Source organism: Vigna angularis, chromosome 3, assembly GCF_016808095.1.
Source record: "Vigna angularis cultivar LongXiaoDou No.4 chromosome 3, ASM1680809v1, whole genome shotgun sequence".
In the NCBI taxonomy this organism is placed as follows: Eukaryota; Viridiplantae; Streptophyta; class Magnoliopsida; order Fabales; family Fabaceae; genus Vigna; species Vigna angularis.
This window is the reverse complement of record NC_068972.1, coordinates 3219339-3244765: the sequence shown is the minus strand read 5'-3', so window position 1 is coordinate 3244765 and position 25427 is coordinate 3219339. Positions and strand designations below refer to the sequence as shown.

The 25427-nt window shown below is 32.4% G+C and overlaps 3 protein-coding genes across 6 annotated transcripts; 2 read left to right on the top strand and 1 right to left on the bottom strand.

Moving 5' to 3' along the window:
- The first annotated feature begins 4 nt into the window (after nucleotides 1-4).
- LOC108322050 (uncharacterized) lies at nucleotides 5-3127 on the top strand. 3 transcript variants are annotated; one of them, XM_017554000.2, is made up of 8 exons: nucleotides 11-357; nucleotides 986-1308; nucleotides 1656-1727; nucleotides 1951-2018; nucleotides 2124-2274; nucleotides 2365-2445; nucleotides 2540-2632; nucleotides 2749-3127. In XM_017554000.2, exons 2-8 carry the CDS (start codon nucleotides 1054-1056, stop codon nucleotides 2842-2844), a joined length of 816 nt encoding a protein of 271 aa, XP_017409489.1. In that variant the 5' UTR covers nucleotides 11-357; nucleotides 986-1053; the 3' UTR covers nucleotides 2845-3127. The 3 variants fall into 3 exon arrangements, 2 of the variants coding, with proteins under 2 accessions (XP_052730801.1, XP_017409489.1); XR_008247791.1 differs by having other exon boundaries at nucleotides 5-357; nucleotides 2124-2445; nucleotides 2531-2632; nucleotides 2749-2769; XM_052874841.1 differs by having other exon boundaries at nucleotides 9-357; nucleotides 2124-2445.
- Nucleotides 3128-4557: 1430 nt separating this feature from the next.
- On the bottom strand, nucleotides 4558-11196 carry LOC108322034 (sulfhydryl oxidase 2). 2 transcript variants are annotated; one of them, XM_052874840.1, is made up of 12 exons: nucleotides 10613-11196; nucleotides 9727-9751; nucleotides 9544-9636; nucleotides 9245-9426; nucleotides 8875-8944; nucleotides 8718-8786; nucleotides 8565-8638; nucleotides 8333-8477; nucleotides 7047-7087; nucleotides 5677-5823; nucleotides 5172-5597; nucleotides 4558-4977 (listed from the first exon to the last, which is right to left on the bottom strand). In XM_052874840.1, exons 1-12 carry the CDS (start codon nucleotides 10834-10836, stop codon nucleotides 4956-4958), a joined length of 1518 nt encoding a protein of 505 aa, XP_052730800.1. In that variant the 5' UTR covers nucleotides 10837-11196; the 3' UTR covers nucleotides 4558-4955. The 2 variants fall into 2 exon arrangements, with proteins under 2 accessions (XP_052730800.1, XP_052730799.1); XM_052874839.1 differs by having other exon boundaries at nucleotides 4558-5597.
- A 5530-nt stretch (nucleotides 11197-16726) lies between these two features.
- Nucleotides 16727-22829, top strand: LOC108322079 (uncharacterized). Its single transcript, XM_017554045.2, has 11 exons — nucleotides 16727-16884; nucleotides 17087-17195; nucleotides 17289-17359; nucleotides 17439-17488; nucleotides 17915-17988; nucleotides 18080-18142; nucleotides 18469-18556; nucleotides 21973-22035; nucleotides 22106-22185; nucleotides 22290-22361; nucleotides 22447-22829. Exons 2-11 carry the CDS (start codon nucleotides 17164-17166, stop codon nucleotides 22526-22528), a joined length of 675 nt encoding a protein of 224 aa, XP_017409534.1. The 5' UTR covers nucleotides 16727-16884; nucleotides 17087-17163; the 3' UTR covers nucleotides 22529-22829.
- The last annotated feature ends 2598 nt before the right edge of the window (nucleotides 22830-25427 follow it).

The following is a 25427-nucleotide window of genomic DNA, read 5'->3' as shown; positions in this document are numbered from 1 at the left end:
GGAAGAAACAAAAGAAAAATAACATTAACAACAACGGTGGTGAAATAAGGAAGCAAGAGAGAATCATATTCATGGCGGTCCCAACCTCTTCTCTCGCAATCAACATTCATTCTTATAAATAAGAGCACTCTTCAGACAACATAGCAAAGGAAACTATCAAAATTCGCATCTGTCATTGTATTTGCCTTACACATCAGCCACACTCAATCTCTTGCTTCATTCCCAAACCTCTTCTTTCCCTCAAGTTTGTAGAAGGAGAACTTTCCCCCTTTTTTTTTATCGGCAGTTCTCTGCAAATAAATGCAAAAAAGGTTTCAAAAAGCTTTCTTAGCTTCAACCAAATGCGATCTCCTTCTTGTAAGATTCCCACTTTCTTTCCACCCTTCTTTTTTCAATTTCGATGCTTCTTTCCTCTTTTTAAGTCATTCTCTGCGTAAAGGTGCTTGCTTTTTGTTCTATTGTTTCGTTTTTTTCATCTGGGTATGTCTCCTCTTTCCCCCTTAACTTTTTTTTTCGGTACTTTTCTTTTTTGTCTAATGTTTATGCTCTCAATGGGACTTAATGGGTTCTGGGGGTGCACCCTTTTTTCAGTTGCTGTGTTTCTCGCTGTAAATGCAAATTCCTTGTTTTCTGACACAGAATTTTGAAATTAATGATTCAGTTTAGTTTATCATTTTTGTTGATGTTTGTAACAGTTTCTTAGATTCGATTAACTTTGTTTTTTTTTTCAAAAAAGAAATATATTTGTTGTTGTGGAGGGGGTGTGTTTGTTCCGCTTTTGGACCTTTGTGTTTATGATATTGACCCCCTGTTTCAACAAGCATTATGTGGGGTCCAGCTAACTGGGAATATCGACATGAAGATAAAATTCCCCAATTTTATGAGCACCCAAACGGAAAATTTAACCTTTTCTAAATATGCTTCTCGATGTTGCTGATATGCATTTTTTTTTGTTTCTTTACTTGCATGTGGGTTTCATTTCCAGAATTTCTGAAGGAAAGTTACATGGTCTAGAATTTCCCTGGAGTGTAGTAGTCAGTTGTGGTAATAAAGATGGGGGATCACTTTGAATTACTGGTCGATCGATTGCTTACTGAATCCACATTAGAAGCTGCAATTGAAAGCAGGAATAAGTCTATGTTGGCTGCATCCTCAGCAGTGAATGACGCGAAAATTGATCTCAATTTGATGAAAGTGGGTCTGGATGATATAAAATTTCCCGGGAAGCTGGTAGAATGCAGGATATGTCATGATGACGATGAAGATACCAATATGGAGACACCCTGCTCTTGTTGTGGTAGTTTGAAGGTTAGTTAATTTTCTAGTATATTCATAATCATATGCTTTGATAGGTGAAGTGATTGACTATTTTAATTTGTATTGTCATTTGTAACGAGAATTCATGGTGTCTGCGTTTCAAAATTTAATGGAAAACCAAATCTGTTGTGATGAACACTAAATTTAGTGATTTTAACTGGTTTATTATTTCTAAATTCTTAAAGTTATTTGTGTGCTTGTAATTCAGTGACACGGTTGCATTAATAGAGGCATTGTTTTGTATGAACATAGCTCATAAGGAGTAATTTGTGGATTTAGTGATCAAATTTTTATTTAGCTCATACGAACATTATAGGCTTCTATTGATTTTTTTGCAGTACGCTCACCGTAGATGTATACAACGATGGTGTAATGAGAAGGGTGACACCACCTGTGAGATATGCCACCAGGTAAACTTAAATTTGTTCTCATCCCTAACTCTCACACTCTTTCTGCATACTTGGCATCGTCTCAATTATTTGGGTTTCACGTGTTGTTACATGTCATATCTTTCACCTGATTTTGGTTGATTGGTTATTTTGACTATGTTGTAAATTTCGGTAATTCAAGCCTGTCAAATGATTAACTTGGTTTATTTTTTTAATTGGTGATTTCCCTACATTGTGAATTCAGCAATTCAGGCCAGGCTATACTGCTCCTCCACCACTATTTCAGTTTGGACGTATTCCAATGAGTTTCAGGTACCGTTCACGTAAAAAATTCTTACTCTCCCCCCCACAAGTTAATCTGTGAACCTTGTTTTCATATTTTCATTTTCCAATGTGCTTCCACGATGTTTATGTCAGGGGGAATTGGGAGATTTCAAGAAGAGACTTGAATAGTACACATTTGGTTAGCATGGTCCCCACTGATCAAAACGTTAACACTTCTAACTATGATCAGTATTCAGCCTCTGTTACAGGAAGTTTGATTTGCTGTCGTTCAATTGTTGTCATTGTAAATCTCTTGTCTCTTTTATGCATGTATGCCACTATGCCCTTACTCCTACTGATTGTGACATTTCCAATCTCTGTTTCTCTTGTGCAGTTCATGGTTATTCTGATTTTAAGACACACACTTCCCCTTGTAATTAGTGAAAATAAGGAGTATTCTTTCCCACTCTTTTTGGTACGTTTTGCATAACTCAACTTGTAATTTTAACAAGTGCATAGATCGTGCTCGTACTTACCAGGGTTTATTCAATTTAATGGAGTTTTGATAGCTGTTGTTGTTTCGGACTGTGGGAGTTGTTCTTCCAATATACTTCATGGTTAGAGCAGTGGCATTAATCCAGCGCCATCGGAGACAGCATCGAGTAAGTCTCTGCCATGGATCAACCTCTTGTCTCTTTCCCATGCTTTACTTTATCACATGAATCATATATTTGCATAGAATGAAGTCTCTGATATTTTTGCTTGTTGTAACTGTAAGGAGCATCTTAATGCCTTGGCCATTTCATCTGACGATGAAAGCGAGCAAGCAGATTTGCAGCCTCAGCCTCAGCCTCATATCATACATGTACTGTAAAAATAGTGTAGCCGGTAACCACTTGAAGAAGTAATTGAAGGATGAAAAGCTCCTGGTTTAAGATGCTGCACTTTGTCTTCTGATTTTTTTTCATGTAAATTAGATGGAGACAAGTTTCTTGAGAACCTGGAGTTTGCTTAGGATGGGGACACTGAAATTCAGATGTTCGTAGCTCATAAGGAGGCATTGCATGCCACTTGTGTTACCTAGTCCCTCTGCTATAGCTACTCTTCGGGAAGTCTTGGAAACAGCAAGTTATACATTTAAATTACTGTTTATTTACCGATTGGAATTGTTCAGATGTACAGATAGAAATTTATAATTATAGAGAAAAAATAAATGGTTAGATATAAAAAAACGCATGGCATGTGTATACTGCAATCAAAGATCGGTAGGTACTTTTGGGGCATTAATTTCATTATAGGATGCTAGTTTTGTCTATCATCTTGAGTTTCATGTTATTTGTAAGGTTTAATAGGTTTGGAGGTCCCTATATGTGTGGGTTCGTTTCAATTGAGTCCTCCAATTTTGAAAGTGATCAATTTGGTCCTTAATTTAACAAAATTGAGTCAATAATACCCTTTTCGTTAAATGCAATGGATGTCGTTAACTTTTTAAACATGTGGTATGTTGAAGCATCCTTCAAATAAAATTGTGCCACCTGTAAATAAAAGGATGTCTCAACATGCCACATGTTTAAAAAGTTAACGCCGTCCATTATATTTAACAGGAAGGGTATTATTCACTCAATTTTGTTAAATTAGGGACCAAATTGATCACTTTCAAAATTGGAGGACCCAATTGAAACGAACCCACAAATATAAGGACCTCCGAACCTATTAAACCTATTTGTAATGGGCAGATTATTAATCAATGAAAAGCCATAGAAAATGACATTGTATATGCAGTAATATTCCCATGGCATCCTTGTTAGTCACTAGTTGAAACTCATGATCCAGGGTCTTGACATGAGCGCCGCACTCCTTTTCAATTCTCGAATAGTCCTCCAATTGACAGTAGACATAATAGTCAATAGACCCTTGTTCTATTGATTTTCTTAGTATAGTCACACTCAAGTCCTAATCGGTCATTGTCACCTGGTCTGCTTTCATTTTTTCTTCAGTCCTTCGTAACCAAACAATATGATTCTCTAAGCCAAACGAATGACTGCTTCTGACACTAGCAGGTAATCTAAGTTGACAACTTTCTATGATTCAGTTACAGGAGCAGCATGAAGGTGTAGCTTTAGTTGCACTTGGATGGATAGGATGAAAGCCTCAACCAATAATCCACAACCAACCAATTCCCACTGTTTATTGTCAGTCAGTCCTCCTATTTTCATTATTTTTATCCCATATTTACAACTCGGGCTTTACTAAAATTTATGTTTAATTTTTTAAAATTTGCTATTGGATAACATTAACAGTTGAATGGATCTTTACAATGGCAGAAGTACAATTCGTAACTCGTTGATTATGTGGCATGTTTGACTGAGTGTAAAGAAAGTAGAGGAAAAGTGCAGTCCATCTAACGCAAATTTTATTACAAGAATTATTCTGGAGAATGAAACTTAAAATCTTAATAATAACAATCATTCACAGACAATTACCTGGTTGGAGATTTCTATAACTAGAATGGATTTAATTAAAGATGATTTAACATCAAGGAAATTGATAAAAATAAAAGCTCAACCGAACCATGAAGACCTTTAAATGATTTTAGACTTTGATTTCATTCAAATGTTTGGTAAACGTGAAACCGTACTATGTAAGTCAGGCCTTTTAGCTTATACAGTTACTTTGATATTGAAAAAATAACACCAAATTACAAAGCAAAAATGTTACATGTCACGTGCTCCTTTCCCCCCAAAATCCTAAGGTTGTTTAGTGTATAGTAGATGATGTGACTCAAGGCCAAAAAAAAAAAAAAAGTGAAAGAAAATAGCACAAATCAGTAATGGTGTCCAGAGCAAGAATTGTTTTCTGTACATTCTATTGATGAAGCATTCAAAAAGGAAGTTGGCAAGACTCTTTGGAGTAAGACCATGAATTGGATGCCTATGAAGGCTGCTACGCACCTCACATGCCTTGAAGTTTACTTGTCTACAATTCCTACTTCCACGTTCTCCTAGGCCTGAAACATTATGCAAACAAAAAGAAGTAATATATAAGAATCTCAATAACTCCAACATAATCTCTCACTCTATCTCTCTCCATATACCCACCCCTTTTAGTTCTTCAGGACCCAGTCATTGGTTAATTTTTGAAAGAGTTCATTACCCTCCTAATTATCAAATGTTCTTTAAAGAGTGTAGGTGGTGAAAATACTTCCGACTCTTTTGCTGCGAACGCCAGTAGCAAGCAAGTGCTCCAAAGGCACAGCTAGCAACAGCAATAGCCAATGCAGCTCCCACAGGCACCACAATTGCATTAGTTGCGACTATTAAATCTTCTTCGGCTCCATCATTTCCGTCAATATTCCTGTTCTTGTACAGAGACGCTAGTGTTTTACCGTAGTAATCAGTCAAAAACTTAAAGACCTCGTCTTGGTTCCATTCAATTTTGTTGCTCTTCTGATCAAAGGCTTTGTAACAGGAAGCGCAAAGTTGATTTGGTGGCCAAATAGTCTTTGGAAAATTGGGGTCAGCGGTGTCTAGTGATGCTTCTTCTTTCATCAATCTTTCGTTCACTTTGTTGTGGGAACTCCACAACCAGAGTGCAAACTCACGGGCCGTGTTGAAAGGACTAGTAACACTGAAAATTTATTTCGAATTACAGGAGTAGAAAGAAAATGAATTTGATCAACAACTTCAGTGATACTCAATTCCCTTACCTTGAACACATCTTGTAAAAATGTTGTCGGCATTCCTCACAGATGAAGAAGTTGTGAACAAAATCACATATTGCGTTGAATGTAAACTGACTCTCTTCATCCTCTATCCTCACAGAGAGTGAATGCAGAAGAACCCATAAACCACAGCTGGAACAACAGAGATAAGAGGGGGTAACCATTAGTTGTATATAAAGTTTGCAGAAGACATCTAATAAATGGTATCAATCATTGAGTCAATAAAGGTATTCTTTTGCTTGATTGTGATTGAACTAATAATAATCATATATATATATATATATATATATATATATATATATATATATATATATATATATATATATATATATATATATATATATATATATATATATATATATATTTTAAATATTCATCGTAACAAACAAAAAGAATCCATAAGAAATAAACTTAAGCAAAAATTTTAAATTAGCATAAAATAACCATAAGTAAACATCATATACAGTTCAAACAAGTTTTTATCCTATAAGATAAAATCAATAAAGGATACCAACCCATAAGTAAATATCATATACATAACTTTGTAGTATGGAACTTTATTTGACTAAGATAGTTTTGGTTGAATAAAAAATACAATTCAAACAAGTTTTTGTCTGGTCAAATTAACAAGCTTAAGATTAAATGAACAAAACATCAAACACATTGACCAGGTTTTCTGTCAAACCAGTTGGTGCAGTTAAAGATATCAAAATGGATTCAAACTCGTGAGTCAACCTGTCTCACTATGGATTCGAATTAGATTAGAGTGAAAAAAATTATGTTTTTTCAAATGTAGGTCAAATTAAACCAGATTCACTTAATCCACAAGTTAAACAGGTTTGAAACAAGTTAAGTGTGGGTTGACATGTAACCCACCAACAACAATCCTTTATATAATACCATTTTTTTGTAAATTTTTTTATCACAATTATTTACTAATCCTAATTATGTAGGTTGAAAATTTGATTTTTTTTAAAATCTAGAATGTTGTTCAAAAATATTTGAATAGTTTGGATGTTCAATTTATTTTGTTTGCCAAATTATGTAGATTGACACTTTAATTTTCAACTACTATCTTTATAATGACATAGGTGAGTACTTTGATTGTAGTGCTATAGAAAGAATTAGTCAAGTCAATTCACTTTGATTGTTCTATAATAAGTAAAGTAAATTGGAAAAAACAAAGTATCCTTAAAGAAGTCAATATATCTAACACATCACCTATGGTGGATCGAATCAGATTACAAGATTTATGGCTCAACAATGAGTCAGGTTATAGGGTAGTTGAAACGAAAAAGTTGAATATATTTAATTGAATACAAAGAACTAGACAAGATATGGCGGTAAAGTATTACCTGAATCCTCTGGTTTCATTCTTACTGCCACGACAGAACATCTATAAAAGAAAAGTCAAAATAAAAGAAAATAATCAGGTTTCAAACTAAGAATTCAAAATTTAATGAATGAAGGCAATATTATGAATTATAATAAAATAAAGATACTAAACATACTATGCATGTATCTTGATCTTCAAATCCCACCGAACATAGTATGTGAGAGAAAATACAACTTCACTAAATAAGTAATAACACTATAATAAGGTTATTTTTTTCACCAATTGCAGAAGACTATAAAGACAGCTCTATGATTTTTTGTAGGGTTGACATTATAACCAGAGGAACTTCCATATGGGGAAGTTTGACACACATGCGTATGCATCCATTGTACAATTACTTAGTGTAACAGAGATGACTGCCTACATTTTCCAGGGTTTCCCCTTACATTTGTCATACAAAAAAAGGTGAAAGTGTTCCACACAGAACCAAAATAATCGTTCACTATATCTAATAAGGTGAAAGTGTTCCATGCCTTTCTCCATATTGGTACCTTACATCTGTTGCATATCAAAATGTTTTGGCCTTAGCATTGTTTCTCAAGGAAAATTTTACTATTGATATGCAAAGACATTGGACACTTCGATGTAATTTTTTTACCTATTTTGACTCACTGATTTCCCTTTCTTTTTAGAAGTCCCTCCCTAGACATACCTTCTCTCTTCTTTTGTGTGGATGATGATAGGAACAGAATTTTCTGTATATTAAGGGACCCAATCTTCACTGAGAACAGTGCTCTGATTACAGGGTAATATGAAGAACATATAGAGCATCAGAGAAGGAAAACTTCAATGAATGTGGCAACATTGCAATAGCCACTCACAACCAACTAGAGAACTGCCTAGCTCCCATCCTTCCACAACCCCCCCCCCCCCCCCCCCAACAACCCAATCTTCCTCCACACTTGCCAACGAAAATTCCACTTTGGCCCTTTACCCATGTATGAGTGCTTAACAAATAGTGAAAGTAGTGCTTATCAAGCCAAATCTTTGTATAGGAAAGCCCTGAGGACAAAGCATGTGACAGACAAGTATACCAAACAGAATTGCCCATTGATATTAAAAAACATTCTTTTCTCAAAAATATAAAGCATGTTTGCAGATACTTCTTAGCAATAAATAATGAGATCCAACAACCATTAATAATTAAACTACAATTAACGTAACATGGTAACTTTTAAAAAGGATTAAAATATTCATCAATTACAGAAATGTGTAAAAGGTGTAATACAAGTATTGATATCCTACCCAGTATCCGCGAGGCACATCTTTCCCACAAATCTTGAGGTTCCTAATTGAACTATTATCATCTTCCTGCTGCTTAGTTGACCAAAAATCTGTTGGGTACAAGTCATCGAAGCTCACAAGAAATTCAGCAGTACCCTTCCGGCATCTGAAAAGAAATTCAGAACACAAAAAGTTTGACACTAATCACTGAGCAAAGAAAGGATCATGCATATCAGCAAAACCTTTGTCTTACCTCCTAGAAGGATGATGAGCTGCCAAAAGCTGAAGGAACTTAATGAGTGAAGCACGAGTTTCTGGTTTTATCATCTGCCAAACATAAAGCATTTGTAGTATCACCCAAACCAATAAGCACAAAAGGACTTGTTAAGGAAAATAGATAATCTACCTTGTGCTCTAAGATGATGTCAAAAGCTGTAGAAGTTGCCTCTTCTACATCATAGATAGCTCTGGCAATCTTTCCAAGTCATGAATACCATAAACATTAATATCTTCAAATATAAAACGGAAGGAAATCAAACACGCGAGTGCGTGAAGAAATGGACCTGTCCAGGATCTGAGGCATTGGATGAAAGAAGCTCATTTTGAAATTTCTGATCATCCAGGCCAAACGAACTGCAACATCATGAACATTGCACATACAACTTCCATCAGATTAAAGCAAATTATATTATGACAAATTTCAGCATCCATCAGATTTAACCTCATAATTTTAGACTCCAGCAGTTACAACTTAAATTTTTCCATACCGCCTAGTGCCCAGTTTGTAATCATTATATGTCTACTGAGTTGATATTCCGAATTCATATACAACATCTGGCTTTAATAAAATATTCTCCTATCATCATCTAGCTTAGTAAAATATTTACCTACCATAATATAATTATCAACAATGAGTTTATTTATGCCTCATACCTGCCTAATTGCTTGTTGATCCAACTAAGTAACCGATCAGCAGTGCGTGCATCATCAATAACACGTATATCATTTTTATCTTGTTTAGGATCCCAACCACCGCCAACAAATTTAGAAGGATGGCTCCAAAAAAGCATAGGATAATGACTAACAGAAAACTTATCGCATAGTTTAGTATTTATCTGTGCTGCCAAAAAATTGAAAATAGAGATACCAATTGCCAGGGCATGTTCAGTATAAGATATAAGCATTAACTATCACCTTGGCCTAATTAAGAATGCAAGATAAGGTGCACGAACCTTTGATGCACAATCTACCCTTGTCATTAATATGATTCCTGGATGCACTGCGTCAGGTCCATTAAATAATCTGGCGACCTTTTCGTAGTGTGGCTACATTCAAATTTCAGTGAGATACCATGATGATTTAAATTGTAACAGAAAACTAACAAAAAGCTAATTATACTTTTTAGCAAACAATACCTTATAATTCCTACATGCAGGGCACCTGACAAAGAAAGGGACAAAACAGAAAATGAGAATTTCTTGTCCTCATATTTCATTCTTAAAGATGGAAGAGAGGGAATATATAAAATGGTAAAAACTAATTCGCATGTTTAAAATAATCCAATTATCTGACAATAACAATAGATATTTAAAACTATAACTAAAAATGACTTTATGCTCAAACATTTCTTGAAGGTGAACGCCAATATCACTTCAGAAGTTTGCTGCACGAATATAAGTAATTAAGCAAATATAAGTAAACAAAAATTGATCAATTAAAAAAATATGTTATATTTCCCAGAAATAATGTTTGATCAAACTTTAACCAGATTAATTATAAATTTTTAGACCATGTGATGCATCTTATTTTCTTCTCCTATAAGTTTTTGTTGAGGAGATTACTCAAGGAGGTCTGCCAGGAGGGAACAGAGTGAAGTGAACAAAAGATAACGACAATTTTCAAGTGAAGACTTGATAATATAGCCCACTGTATTGTGCTTTTTTTAACCCTTCACTACCCATGGCATCAATTACCTTAACTAGACTAGAAGTACCCGTTGAAAAACCATCTACTGTAAAAAGCAAACTCAACAAACCAATCAATTAAAATTTCCAAAACCCTTCCATTAATTTGTCAAGAATCCATACTCTCACCTCGCAACTATTACTACAGATCCACTTTTCAGATCAAACCACGGAGTCTATCATCCAAAACAAAAAATACAAAAAATAAAGAAACTCCCACCCTCGAAGTAAAATCCATAAAAGCCCAAACTTTTTAACACCCAAAAGAGATTACACACAATTCCCCGACTAGAAACACATAAAACACAACGACTTAATACAAACTGCAAAAACTAACCAATGGGCAAAGAATTCTACAACGGCAAAAGTAGCAGGGGTTTCCTTGAGAACGGCATCGAAATTCGTGCCGTTCAGTTCAACGGCATAATCGGGATGATTAACAGCGTTCTTGACCTCTCGAAGGATTGAACGGCGCGACGCGAAGGAAGAAGACGAAGTCGCTGAACAGCACACAAAAAGTATGCACAGAGACAGACCCAAATGTAAATACTTCCCAGACATGGAAAACGGTGTGGATCAGAGGGCTAAGAGGATTAGGGTTTTGAGAGAATTGAAGAAAAGGCGAGCTTTTAGAAGGTGGGGTGGAGAGAGAAATGGATCTGTTATTACTGGAACAGTTTTCTTTCTTGTTACTGTTTATTGTGTGAGAGAGAAGGGTTTAGCTTGAGTGGTTGTGTATGTTAGATTGAATTTGATGGGTGTTGTTGGGAAGGGAAAGATGAACCAGAAAAGGGTGAGAATTACGTTTCCATAAGTTTTTCTTTGCTTCGGATCAGAGATGGCGGAAGCACTTCTCTCAGACACCAAACCTTGAATCACTCTGTTTCCTCTGTCGCCTCTCTTACGTAGTTTGTTACCAAACGTTAAATATTTTGTAAAAAAATCCGTAATTATGATTTTAATTATTAATGTATAAGACTTAAATTCATATTCTATAAAACTTTTTGTATTTTAATTTTTAAAATAAACAAATTAATTCATCATTAACATATCATTAAATTATTAAGCTATTGATAAAAACATTAATCGTAGTAATATACATTAAAACTAATTATCAAGTGTATTAATATATATATATATATATATATATATATATTACATAAATGACGAATTGATATCATTATAACTTGTAGTTTTTTAAGAAAGTAGATCACCAATTAATATTAAATAAAAGTTAATAGGTATTAAAATGGTAACTTTGACCAAAATTAGATAAATCATTTATATAAACTCAATTTGAATAAAAAATCATCATTCCATAACATTTTTCATTATTCTTAATCTTGGAATAGTAAAATTATCGTGATATCATAATTCTTTTTTAGGCCAAACTTTCTTATTTGAATTGAAAATACCATATTCTTTCTTAAATATCTCAATCTAATTAAAACACAATGTGCTTTCTCATTTTTAACTATCCTTTGACTTAATACGTTATTTTTAACCTATTTGTAATGTCAATGTTAATCCACTTTTAAAATGTCAATAGATAAACAAACAAATAAGATAAATCTATTAAATTTTACTAGAGATATAAAATGTTAGCTATAATTAATTCAGTTAAAAAAATAGTTGAGAGGATAATAGTTTTAGATGGATTATAATAATCTCAACCACAAAAGTATGACACGTATTTTTCTTTTAATTTCCATTATTGGTATTGCTCATTGCAATTTGAGAGTATACCTTTATCACAATGTCAATGTTATTTTCAATTTTACATTTATGGTTCTTAAGTAATTGCTAGTACTTTGATTTGATTGACTTTCTCACAACTTCAATGCAATGTGATTATTTTCTTCCAATTGCGGCCATCTATTGATTTTTCTTATTATTAAAGATTCCAATGTCAACTAAGTGTTTAATGATGATTTACTCTATTGGTTTTCAGAGACTTATGGCTTAAACTTCTCCGTGGTGAAATGTTTATTTTGCATTTCTTGAATTTGAATTTTATGTTAAGCTTTTTTTGTTGATCTTTAAAATGCACATATACACAGGAATTTTGATATTTTAAAATATATATTTTTAGCATATATCAACATTAATATATTTTGAAAAGTTAATAAATAACAGTGTTAAAATCTCAGAGAATCTGTTTGTATTTGTTAAGATTACATTTTATATTCCAAGCGGAAAAATCTGGAGTTGTGGTTTTTGTTTGATAATTAAATTTGTATTCTCATGGTTGCTTCTAATGTTTAGAATTTTCCTTCTGTTCACGTGTCATGCCAATAGACGTTCAAAGGGACCAAAATAGGCGTAGGATTTACAATAATTAATCTTTCCTCCGTACCATGATTAATTGAATCTTTATATAAAGGAAATTAATGGGATGACGAATTTTAATCTAACTCTATACCAATATCACAAATGTTGTATTTTTGTTATTAAATAACAAAAATATAATATTTGAGATATTAAAAAGGAATATATTATAAAATTGATAAAAAAACAAATCACTAAAAACATATATAATATTATTATAGTTATCTAAAATAATAACTATAATAATAAAATATATATAAATCAATTATAAATTACATGAATTTTTCAAAAATATCAAACTTTTATATAAATAATTACTAAAAAGTTAATAAATTACTTAACAGTGTATTTATTTTTTACTAATCATCACTTAACTTTTTATTTGTCCGTATCGTAAAATCATAACAAAAGAAACAATAAAAATAAGAAAAAATATAAAAAAAGTAAATTAATATATAAAAGAATTATGATATAATAATCAAACTATGTTAAATATAAATACAATAAATTATATATTCACAATTAACACTAAATTTAATTATTTAAATAAATGTAGTTTATATTAAAATTTATAACTATAGCAGTATTTATATTTTAAATAACTATTTATGAAAATAATTAAATTAGTGGTGTGCATCGATCATAACCATATAAAAGTAAATGGTTGTTCGAAAACATCTCTTGTGTCTTCCTATTTTCAATTATCATTTATTTATTGATTAATAGTTGGAGTAATAATGGTCCCTTCTCATTTTTTAATTCTTATTATCGTATAAGCATCTATTGGTTGATTCCCCCACTTTCTATTTGGAAGTGAAACTTAGCTACAACACTTATTTTTTCTAGCTTGGTGGAATGAGGAACAGATTAATATGTTCAAGGGATTGACACCTTGTCAAGACGAAATTCTAACACTTGGCACTACATTGTTACCAATTATTAAAGTCATATGAATTTGGTGACATCCCATGTTTCTATGAAACATTTATACATTTGCTGTATTAAATAAATATGTAAGGGTAGGAGTATAAGGGTTTAAAATGTTAAAGTAAACTTAAATAGGATTTTTTTTATCATAGTTTTATTTAAAATTTAATTTTTTAGATTTTTGAACATTTTTTTTAAGATCTTAAGCAATTAATAGTAAAAAAGATTTAGGTGTTTTTTTCTTGTAAGTCTAAAACAATTAATACTTAAAAAAACTTTATTGAGTTTTTTTTATCTTCTCAGACCTAAAATAGAGACTTAGCAAAAAAAAAAAGTGTTAGGTGTATTATATTTGGGAGTTGCTCCCTCCACCCCCACACATCTCCTCCTCCACCTCCCCTTTACTTTTTTGCCCCTTCCTCCACCTTTCCTTTACTATTTTGCCCCTCAGTAAAATTTTATTTTTAAAATTATTGTTTTTTAATTTTATTCATTTATAACATATTTCACTGATAACCTACGTAGTTCCTTGTATGAGTAAAATATTTTTCTGCAAAGCTTGGTGATCGTGAAAAGAATTATCAAGCAATCTTCCTCTTGTTCTCGGTGCAATACGTGGTGCAGTGCGTTTATGGCGAGGTGTCATTGTCGTGGTTCCTCTCCAGGTACGTAGTCATAATCCTTCCTATAATTCTAAACCCTAAACCCTTCCCATACTTCCAATAATCCTTTGAATATCCAAGCCTATAATCCTTGCATGAGCCGCAAAACGTAGTAAAATAAAAACGAAACGTAAAAGGAACACTGCCTCTGGACAGATGACATCCTTCAACGGATGTCAACATCCGTTTAAGGCGAAACGGATGTCGACATCCGTTTTGCCTTAAACGGATGTTGACATCGGTTGAAGGATGTCATCCGTCCAGAGGCAGTGTTCCTTTTACGTTTCGTTTTTATTTTATTTGTTTATTTTATTTACAGTAATTTATATTTAAATTTATAATTTTAAATGTTATATATGGTAAGAAGAAAGAAATGGAGAAATAGAAGTGAAAGGTTGATGAGGCTTGAAGAGAAAATGATAAACGGAAATGGAGAAATGGAGAAGAAGCTTGACGGAAGAGAGAAAGGTAAACGAAAATGGAAGAGAGGAAGAGGTGTAGAGGGAAGTAAATCAGAAGTTTTAAATAAATTAAAATATTAAAATAATAAAAATAAAAAATTTTAACTTTTGAGGATATAATTGTAATTTTAGAAGGATATAATTGGCATTTTAGAAAATTGGGGAGGTGGAGGAAGAGACGTGTGGGGGTGGAGGGAGCAACTCCCATTATATTTTTTAGAGTTGTCAAAACGGGTCACCCAGCTCGATCGGGCCCGGCCCACCACGGGTTGGTCACTTAGTGAACCAATCCAACTTGGCTCATTTATTAGCGAGTCAGAAAAATTCGAACCCGGCCCGACCCACTACGGTTGGTGGGTAAATGGGTTGGCTCATTGACTCACTTAATTACAATTTTTTTTAAATAAAAAAATTACAAATTTCTAAATAAATTTCACTCAAGTGTTTAATTAATTTTAAAAATAAGGAACTTAAATAATTTTTTCAAGCAAAAACAAAATAATAAATATTTTTTTATAAAATTAAAATTAAATTTTAATAAAATAAAATTAGGTAGGTGGGTTGGTGGGCCAACTCGGTCCACCATGGGTTCAACCCGCATGAACCGTGTTTAAATCTGACTCGCATAAAAAAAATACAATTTTTTCAAACCCAATCCGACTCAAACTTATGATGGACCAGATTGACCCGCGGGTTATGACCCATTTTGACAGTTCTAATATTTTCTCAGCATTCCTTACATCACCCATCTTTGAAAAAAGATAAAATTTACTCTCACAATGAATACTAGTTTACGACTTCACACTTGATCAATTTATAAATTATATTTCTATCTTTGTCCAAATTGTATACAAAGATAACTATTATTTTATTTGTATTTTTTATAATTTTAATTCTTTAGACTACTAAACACGAAGATGACATAAAAAAAAGGAGACTCGTAGATATTAGTGTTAAGATATTTATTCTGTACATGAAAATTAAATATTATGAAACAGTCCTATTTTTTTCGTACATAAATGCGTATATGTTGTCGGAATATGTTTTATATTAACTATTTTCCTTATCAGTTTTCTTAGTTTGCAAAAATCTCACCAATAAACACATATGTTGTCTTATTATTTAAGTTATAACTCATTTTTTATACCATCACAACAAAAGTTTTGATGGAACCAAAAACTTCCTTTTTATTTATTTGATTTTTTTTCCATTTAATAAGAAGAATGAATCAGGGCACATGTTCCATAATTAACCTTTTTAATATTACATTTTGATTATTAGTTGTAATTTTTTATTTAGCAGTAAATTTTTGCATTCAATAATAGTGTATAAAAAGGTCCATACCATTTGATTGGTAGCTGAAAATAATTTAAAACATATTTCCTAAATTTTAATTTTAGGACATGTTAAAGACTATCATGGGATTACATTTTCTAAAATATCAAGTTGGGCAAAGACAATTTTTTAGATTAATATTTGAAAAAAAAGTGATCTAATTAAAAAACATAGTATGAAATGCAAAATTTCAATTTCTGTAAGTACCTTTTCACTGTAAGGACTTTTTCACTGTTAGTTATAGGTATAAAGAATCTCAAAATAAAATATTTTAATTAAATTAAAAAAAAATCTTGTATTGGTTAGAGAGAGAAGTTGTATTGCTTTAAGTTATCCTATAAAACGGTCCAGTCCAAAGGTTCATTTGTTCCAACTATCATTAGATAGCTTCTTCTTACCTTTTCTTATATTTATTTATTGCATTTTCATATAAAAAGGTTTCTGTTTTACATTTTTTGAATTCTGAGTTCAAAATATTTTTAGATTGTGCAATGAGAAAATTAAAAATTATTTCCAAATTATACAATCTAAAAATTAAATAATTTAAAAATTTACTTTTGATTTTTAAAGTGCACAATCTAACAAGAATAAAATGAAAAATGTATTTATACTGGGTGCAGGAAGAAAATACTCTATAATGGGCCGGGCTTTTTGTCTTGTTATGGCCCATTATTGTTAGTTCTCTCACCTAACGTACCTACCACAAGATTTTATTTCCCGAGATGGCTCGATCTCATCCACATCTCAAATCTCCAAATCAAAATTCGAATATTCCAATTTCACAGCTTCCAAATACTTTCCCTATGCCAAAATTATCAAACCCTAACATACGAATTTGGCAGGTGATATATCCAAAGCGTCGTCAAACCAAACAATTATCGTCTTCCCCTTCTCCGGTACATCAGTTTTTGTCTTTCTTGTTCCAATCTTTGTTCATATTTATTTCATCCTAAGATGCTTTGAATTTCTAATTTTTGACTTTGACCTGTTGTACGGATTTCATGTTTTTGGTAGTTCTCTGTTTCACACATTTCTAATGCTTCAACGGCATGAATTGTTTCTAGATGTTCGCAATTTCTTATTTCTACAACATTGCAGGGAGTGTCAAGTTTACAGAAACAAGGGCTTTCGATTCAATTCTAATCGGTGAAATTGGAATTATCGATCAATTCGTCATGAAGTTCTTGGAGTGCGCCGCTTTAGATAGGTAATTATTATAACTTGAAACGAACTTGAATAAATTTGAGGGATTTTGTTGCATACTTTTGGTGTATAATAGTTATTGTAATAACTTTTTCAGGCTTAATGATTTTTTGGATAATTTGAACATGGGGGAACGGACTATCAAAGGATGCCTTGAAGCTTATAGTTGTAAGAAGTAACAAGTGAATTCTTACTCATTGTTTGCATTTGGTTGGGGTAATAGCTAAAAACTTTTTTTTCTTCATAGGCAAACATGCTGGAACGGATAAAAAACTCTCCATCAGTTTGGAGACCGAGGTAGATTGATGGCATAAATATTGCATCTCTCACTTCACTGGATTTTTATTTTTCTATAAACTGTTTTGAGTATGTTAAGAATAGAAGTATGATGTAATTAATTCAGTGCTATAAACTTTATTTTGTGCTAATTGCATGTTTTCCTATCTGAGCGAATTGTGCTCACATCGAATAATTGCTAGAAAATATCACTTGCATAGCAAAAAATAATAAAATAATATGCACAAGCACAAAGCCTGACTTAATGTTTTTTTATATATACATATATTAACTTATTATATTATAGTATAGAAGTGATAGAATATAAATAATTTTTTTTTCTTGTGTTGGGAAGAAAATAACTTTTGAAGTTAAAATGTCTTGGATGTTGAAACATGGAATAGGCCCTTCAATGGACTATTATCATTTGAACCTTTTCAATTTCAGATACTTGATTATCTTGGGCAATCATCTGACACTGATTCATCCTCACCGGATCAAACCTTATTAACCAGAACCAGGTGGCCTCTATTATCTAGATAGGTTCAGGAAAGTGAAAATCAGCTCTGAAGTCTCTTTTAAATGTTTTCATTTTTTGTTCTTTTATTCCAGCCGAAAGACATTGGTTTACCTGGTTCTTACTCTGTATCACATATATCCCGATTATGATTTCAGGTACCTCAGTATCTTATGATGCATAAATATTTCTCTGTTATTATCTATAGGATAAAAAAGGAGGATTATGGGTAATGCTATTGTCAGCTTTGTTGGCGACATGGCAACCCACTATATAATCCTTTTTCTTTTCAATGGGAGTGTTGTCAAAAGGCTTGACAGACAGTTCAGAAAACTGTTGCTCTAGAAGCTGAGAGTTCAATTCTCTCCATTTCCCAAGTCTTTTGATAATTTAAGTGTTTGAACAGTTTTGTTTTAACTTTTCTATTTTGTTGGATCATGCTTTTGTTTTTCCTATAATACCATACACGTATAATGGTTTTTAGTGCAGTTAAAGCTCACCAGTTTTTCGCAGAAGAATCATGGGACAGTTTTAAGCAGATTTTTGATACCTACATGTGTGAAGCTTCAAAGGTGCTCCTATTAATAGTTGTCTATATATTGTTTTGAGATTTTTTTATTATTTGTATTGTCCCTTTGATGTTTGGTATACAGAAAATCTTATAGGCATGTCTGATGTTTTAGGGGTTTTTTTAGGTATCTAGACAAAAATGGAGTGGGATTTATGTATATGGGCAAAAAAAACTTTAAATTATGCAGTTAGGAAAGTTGTGGGGCCAAGACGACTTCATATGAGGAAGTCGTGCCTTCTTACACGACTTCACCCTGACACAACAGTCAAAGGTGAAGTTGTGCACTCCTAAAACGTAACGGTTTTAGGCTCTGGTAATCGATTATCAGACCTTGTAACCGATTACACAACGCCAAAGTTGTGCAGGGGGACAAAAGTTCACCTGTAATCAATTACAGAAGGAGTGTAATCGATTACAAGAAGTGTAAATGGACATAAACTTTCTGGTAATCGCTTACCAAGGCTGTGTAATAGCAAAGTTGATTCTGGTAATTTATTACATACTAGAGGGTTAGAGGGTTTGAGCGTTGAAACAATGAGTTTTTTTGGTTGTTGACCATGTATGTTGTTTATGGTTCCTGATTACATTGAGAAACTTATTCACCATATCTATCTTGTTATTCTTTAATTATTTTAATCTAATTAATAATATATGTTTTTAAATATAATGAAATAAATATATTTGATAGTATTAATTATGTTTCTAATTAAATTATATTTGTTTTCTAATTTTGTCAATTAATTAGTTATATTTGATAGTATTAATTAATTATTAATAATTAACAAATTTTTAATAATTATTGTGTATAATAAATCAATTAATGTGTATAATTAATTAATTGACAAAATATAATTAATTAATTGACAAAATTTGACAAAATTAGAAAACAAATATAATTTAATTAGAAACATAATTAATACTATCAATTATAATTAGAAACATAATTACTTCTATCAAATATATTTATTTCATTATATTTAAAAACATATTTTATTAATTAGATTAAAATAATTAAAGAATAACAAGATAGATATGGTGAATAAGTTTCTTGATGAAATCAAGAACCATAAACAACATACATGGTCAACAACAAAAAAAACTCATGGTTTCAACACTCAAACCCTATCTAGTAATCTGGTAATCGATTACCAGAGTCATTTTTGCTATTACATAGCCTTGGTAAGCGATTACCAAAGAGTTTATGTTCATTTACATTTCTTGTAATCGATTGTAGAAGGGGTGTAATCGATTACAGGTGAACTTGTGCCCCCTGCACGACTTTGGCACTGTGTAATCGATTACAAGGCCTGGTACGAGAGCCTAAAAACGTTTTGGGGTGCACGACTTGACTTTTGATTGTTGTGTCAGGTGAAATCGTGAGGGGGGCACGACTTCTTCATACGAAGTTGTTTGACCCTCCACGACTTGTCTAAATGCGTAATTTAAATTTTTTTTGTCCATATACGTAAATTCCACTCCATTTTTGCCTAGATAAGTAAAAAAACCGATGTTTTGGCATAATATCATTGTGTATATAACTTGTTGGTATTTATAACTACTTTGGATCGGATTCCTATGTTTTGTATGATTTGCAGGTATGATTGACCTTGTTTTGGTTGGACCTAGTAGCCTTATGCGCTTACAAATTCTAAAATTACTTCTAGGGTTTAGGTACGAAACAAGTAGGGAGAGGAATCTGAATAATATGATATTAAGGTGAAACAGAATATCGAGAACTAACTTATCCTATTATGAAACAATGTCAAAATCCAGAGAAGAAACCATTTATACCAATGTTTTAAAACTAAGATTAATGAATGACCTGATAAGGCAAGGGTCGCTGTCCAGACCAGTGAGTCATTAGTTGATCAGTATGAAGGGGTTAATAATAAGACTAATATCTCCATATGGTATATATTATATTTGTGTATTATATAACAATCAGACAAGTTGGTATAGTGGAGAAGCTTGCTTTATGTCTACTTGGAGGTGCTGGTTTTGAGTCTTGGTGCTTTAAGGTGTTTGCTTTTGTGGAATTGTTGACTCTGCAGCTTTAGAGTGTGGAAGGCAAGATGTGAGAGACTACACAGAGAACACAGACATGGCAGATTGATCCCACACAGAGTCTTCTGACGTGACTGACTGTACACCCACTGAGCATGCTGTAGTTTCGACTGGTTTGATGATGTCATTATTGGGTGACAAACATGTCCGACCTTAGTTATCAACTCTGAAATCAACTCAGACCGGCTGCATGACTGGTTCCTGGTCTGAACTGAGTTTCAGAACATTGATTCAAACCACACTATGGCTACTACAATGATGCACAATTGAGGTGTAGTGGGACGAATTCACACCAAAGTGCCAGTGGAAGAGCATAAACGCTTGAAAAAAGTCACGTGGTACAAACTAAAATATAGGTCGCCACCACAAAGAATGACAACTTGCAAAAACAACTGAAAGTAACTTATACCTGATTAAAGTAGGAAGTAAACACTAGACTGAAGTGTTCAACATAGCAGAACTCTGCCCAGGCCAGTCAATCAGTTACTGGAGTGCAGCACATAGCAGCAAGAGGGGTTTGACCTGACTGGGGAAGATGATTGGATGTGGTCGTGGATGCCAGAAAATGAATAGAAAATACCACTATTGGTTTAAGGTGAGAATGTGTAGAATCTAGCATGTGATGCTTCCTTGCTTCACCTGTTGTGAGACAATGGGAACTAGCTTTTCAGGACAACTAATACAACTGTTAGTTTGATGACAATAGATTGAACACCCGAGTGTAGGTGAGAGATAGAAATTGTGGAAGTAGAGAAAATGGCGAACATAAAGTTTTGGTAGGGATGGTGAAAATAGAGAATAAATATTTTTATAGCATAATTCTTAGTAGGGCTTAATTTGTTAAATACAGACACTAATTCTACATTCCTAATCCTAATTAATAACTGGAAACAAATGGTGAATATGAAACCAATTTCAAGAGACCATTCTTAGGAGACTTTCAAACATACTCTCAAAGTAATATTCTGGACAGTTTTTGTAAGTTGTAACTATCTACTTTTATTTTTAAATTATATATTATATGGTTATGTTTTTACACGTGTTTTGTTCTCACCTGCTTGGTTCTCGACTCTGACTTGACTGACTAAACTATAATTAGAATTTCTCCATCATTAGGCACTTAAGATTCTCAGATTGAAAACCAGGCATAACCTAATCCCTTATAATGAAAACACATCTTTACCTGGATTGAGAGCATTTGAAATATTTGAGATTGACAATAATGCAGAGTGATATTCTACATATCTCATTCTGACTGAGACTCTGCAAAATTTATTATGTTACTTTATAATAATGATTAGTTCTCCTGCAGTGGTTTTCTTAACTAACGTTTTGGATAACTTGTCTGTGAAGGAATGGGCTGAAACTCTTGGTGGTACTTCTTTGATGGACACCTTGTTCAAGGCCCTTGATGAGGTATGGTTTCCTTAAAAAGTGAATAGAAGTAATATCAATATATGCACTTATGTAATACCTTGTGATGCAGGTGGTGAAGTTAGCGGATTGTGAAATTTATGGCTACGTCCCTGATTCTGAGGCAGACCCATTACAAGAGAGTGGAGCAATGTAAATTTAAGATTGCCACATTGCATAACAAATTAAAATTGTTATTACCGTAACTTTTCTTATTATAAGTTATTCCAATAATTATCATTTTCCATTTGCTACAGATGGTCCTTCAATTTCTTGTTTTACAATAGAAAGCTTAAGCGGATAGTAACATTTCGATTCAGTTGTTTTAGGTCAGTTGGAAATTTCACAATCTGTTTCTGAATCTACTTTTGGTTGCATCTACATTCATTCCTAACACAATCCTGTTTGTGGCAGTAACCTGATTGCTGACGGATTGCTTGTTGATGAAATACACAACGAGTACGATGAAGAAATATTTACTGACATGGATATATGAGTAACTTCTACCTGTATCAGTTAGCATAAGAAGACCTCTGATCCTCCCATGTTTAGTTCTGTAATATATGATGGTTTCAGATGTGTAATGCTGTAAATCGAAAATTGTATCTGTGGAGCTTGAGTCGTAGATATAACATATGTATCTTGTCGTATGCATATAGTAGATTTAACATCTGTATCTTCCTCCAGTGCACATTGTAGGTTCAGATCTGTATCATCCTCCACTGTTAGGACACACCCCTGGTGTAATACTAGCAAAAACAAGCTTATTTGAAATTGAAACAAACTGTCTTTTTTGACATTAGTCTACATTCCTCTGAATGATGCTTCTTTTCCTCGCAATTTGTTTTCGGTGAGTTAAGGCAAGGGTGCCTGAGCGATGCAGATTGATTTGTTGATCATTAGTTTCGTTTCCAGCATTTTTGACGCTCGAGTAAATTCAAGTCTATGGACCCTAACAAAATGTCCACTGCAGTTTGGTTATATTAACTATTTTCATCTATTTTTGCCTTGATATGATGAACATTTTTGTATTGATAGAATCTTTACCAACTGAATGGTCAGGGACTCAACTCATTCTTAGGTTATCAATTATGTAAATAGAGCTTGGTTTTTCTCGTGATGTTATATTATACTTCCAAAGGTACAGGTGGGGAGGAAATAGTTGTTGAAGTTAATTTTTCCTTGTTTTTCCCTTTAGATTATTTATGGGTTAGTAGCCTAATGCATTTAAAATCCGGGTATATTATGACAGGTTGTGGCATTATAAAATGATGACACGATGTGAGGGATGAAAAGGAAATGATGATATGACCTCTGCATTGTATATTTTCTAGTGATGTTTTTTAACATAGGAATATGTACAGAATTGTTGTCCCCTATAAGGGCTCAGGGTTTAATCTATTTCTGAATTTTGATCAATAATAAATCTATTTCTGAATTTTGATCAATAATAAGAAATTCCAACATGAGGAAGGATAAATTATTGCTTTAGGAAGAAAAGCATTATTTTATGCGAATTTAGATAGTGAAGAAACATATAATGCTAACTAGCGAAACACATCTTCGATATAGTCAAGTGAGAAATAAAAAAACCAGCACTAGAAATCTTGTATAAATAACTCAGTTTATTATTGAACTATTATCCATCAAAATAATCATAAAGTTCTATATTCTGTGTATTTTAATATTGCTTTACTTGTATAGTTACATTAGTTTATGAGAGAGAAAAAGGTCCATTAATGGAGGTATACGTGTCCATCAGACTAATTAGCGTAAGTGGAGGGGGGAAAAACAAAGAATATTTTACAATGATACATTGTTTTGTGACCTTTTACATAACCATTTGAAAATAAGAAGGGAGGTTTTATGATCATTCTCCTTTTGCCCCATTCTTCTGTTTCCATGATTTGAAGTCCCCACCACTTTGATACATTAAAGGATAAGAAAGGATAGTGAATCTGTGAAGGAATCTGATGGAGAGGGACGTTGTTGGGTGACAATGGGTGTTCTTCTGCCAACTAATCAGACTTAAACTCAATCTTATAGGATGATTGTGCCTTCCTCTAAATGGAATTCCCATGGTTAGTGTGACTGTTTCAAAATTTTCCCAATTTTATCTTCCTATCTATTGGAAAATTTTCCCAACTAATTGCCACCATTGCTGGCACCGATTACATGGAACCCACCTAGCCTTTTTTAAGAGCTTCCAGTTAGCCATCATTTTGATGGAATTTAAACTTTCTTTTATAACAAAGTGTAAACTCACAAACTTAAGTAAATTATCAAGTTCTTTTCTTGTCTATGTTAAATTTGTTAAGGAGTAGACTTTAAGCTTAATTCAACCTTACAAAATCAACTTATAAGGTGAAGTTTGCACCCATTTATATATATATATATATATATATATATATATATATATATATATATATATATATATATATATATATATATATATATATATATATATATATATATATATATATATATATAAATTGACTTTATCTCGAGTTGACGTGAGACTTCCAGCACACTTTCTCACACCGAGATAATACATCTCGAAGAGACTACATTAATGGGTGATTCAATAGTGGCTCGACAGTGAGTGGAACAATATGTCCACACAAATTTCGCTATGATAGACTTTAACCTGGCTCTGATATCATATTAAGAAGTGAACTTTAAACCTAACTCAATCCCACAAAATCGACTTGGTCTCTAAGTCATGTGAAACTTCCAACACACTCTCTCACACCGATGTATATACATATCGAGAGTGAGACTAGACATTAAAGAAATGAAAAGTTAAAAAAATATAATTTGTCAAATATTTTGTTAAACTCTTTGAACTACGTTAAAGGAAGGAAAAGTTGTAAAAGTTAAATCACCAACAAGTGTTATTTTCAATTAATTTGAACCAATAATAAAGAGAGTGTTAAGACATTATAAACATGATTGTTATTTATTAAACTTGAGTAAGTGTATGTGAACATGGTGTACTTAATTCTTTCCTGTACATAATTATATTTAGTTCATTTGCAACTTATCTTAAAATAACTGATATTTTTAATTTACAATTTACTATAAATTTGTTTTTCTATTCTTTTCCTTAAAGAAATTAATTACCTCAATCTTAGTAAATTTAGTATAATGTATCTGTTAATTTGATAACCTCCACAAATATTTATCGGGAGAGGAAGACTATTTTGTAAAAATACATAAAAAATACATCTTATTTGTATTCTTAATTCTATACGTTAAAATGTTAAACGGCAGATAACTTAGGATTGAGAAATAAATAAGAAAGACAAATCTAAAATTGTTTAATATCTTATAAAAGGATAGATAATTTATTCTATACTTTATAAGGATAAGAGAGAATGAGTGATAGATACTTT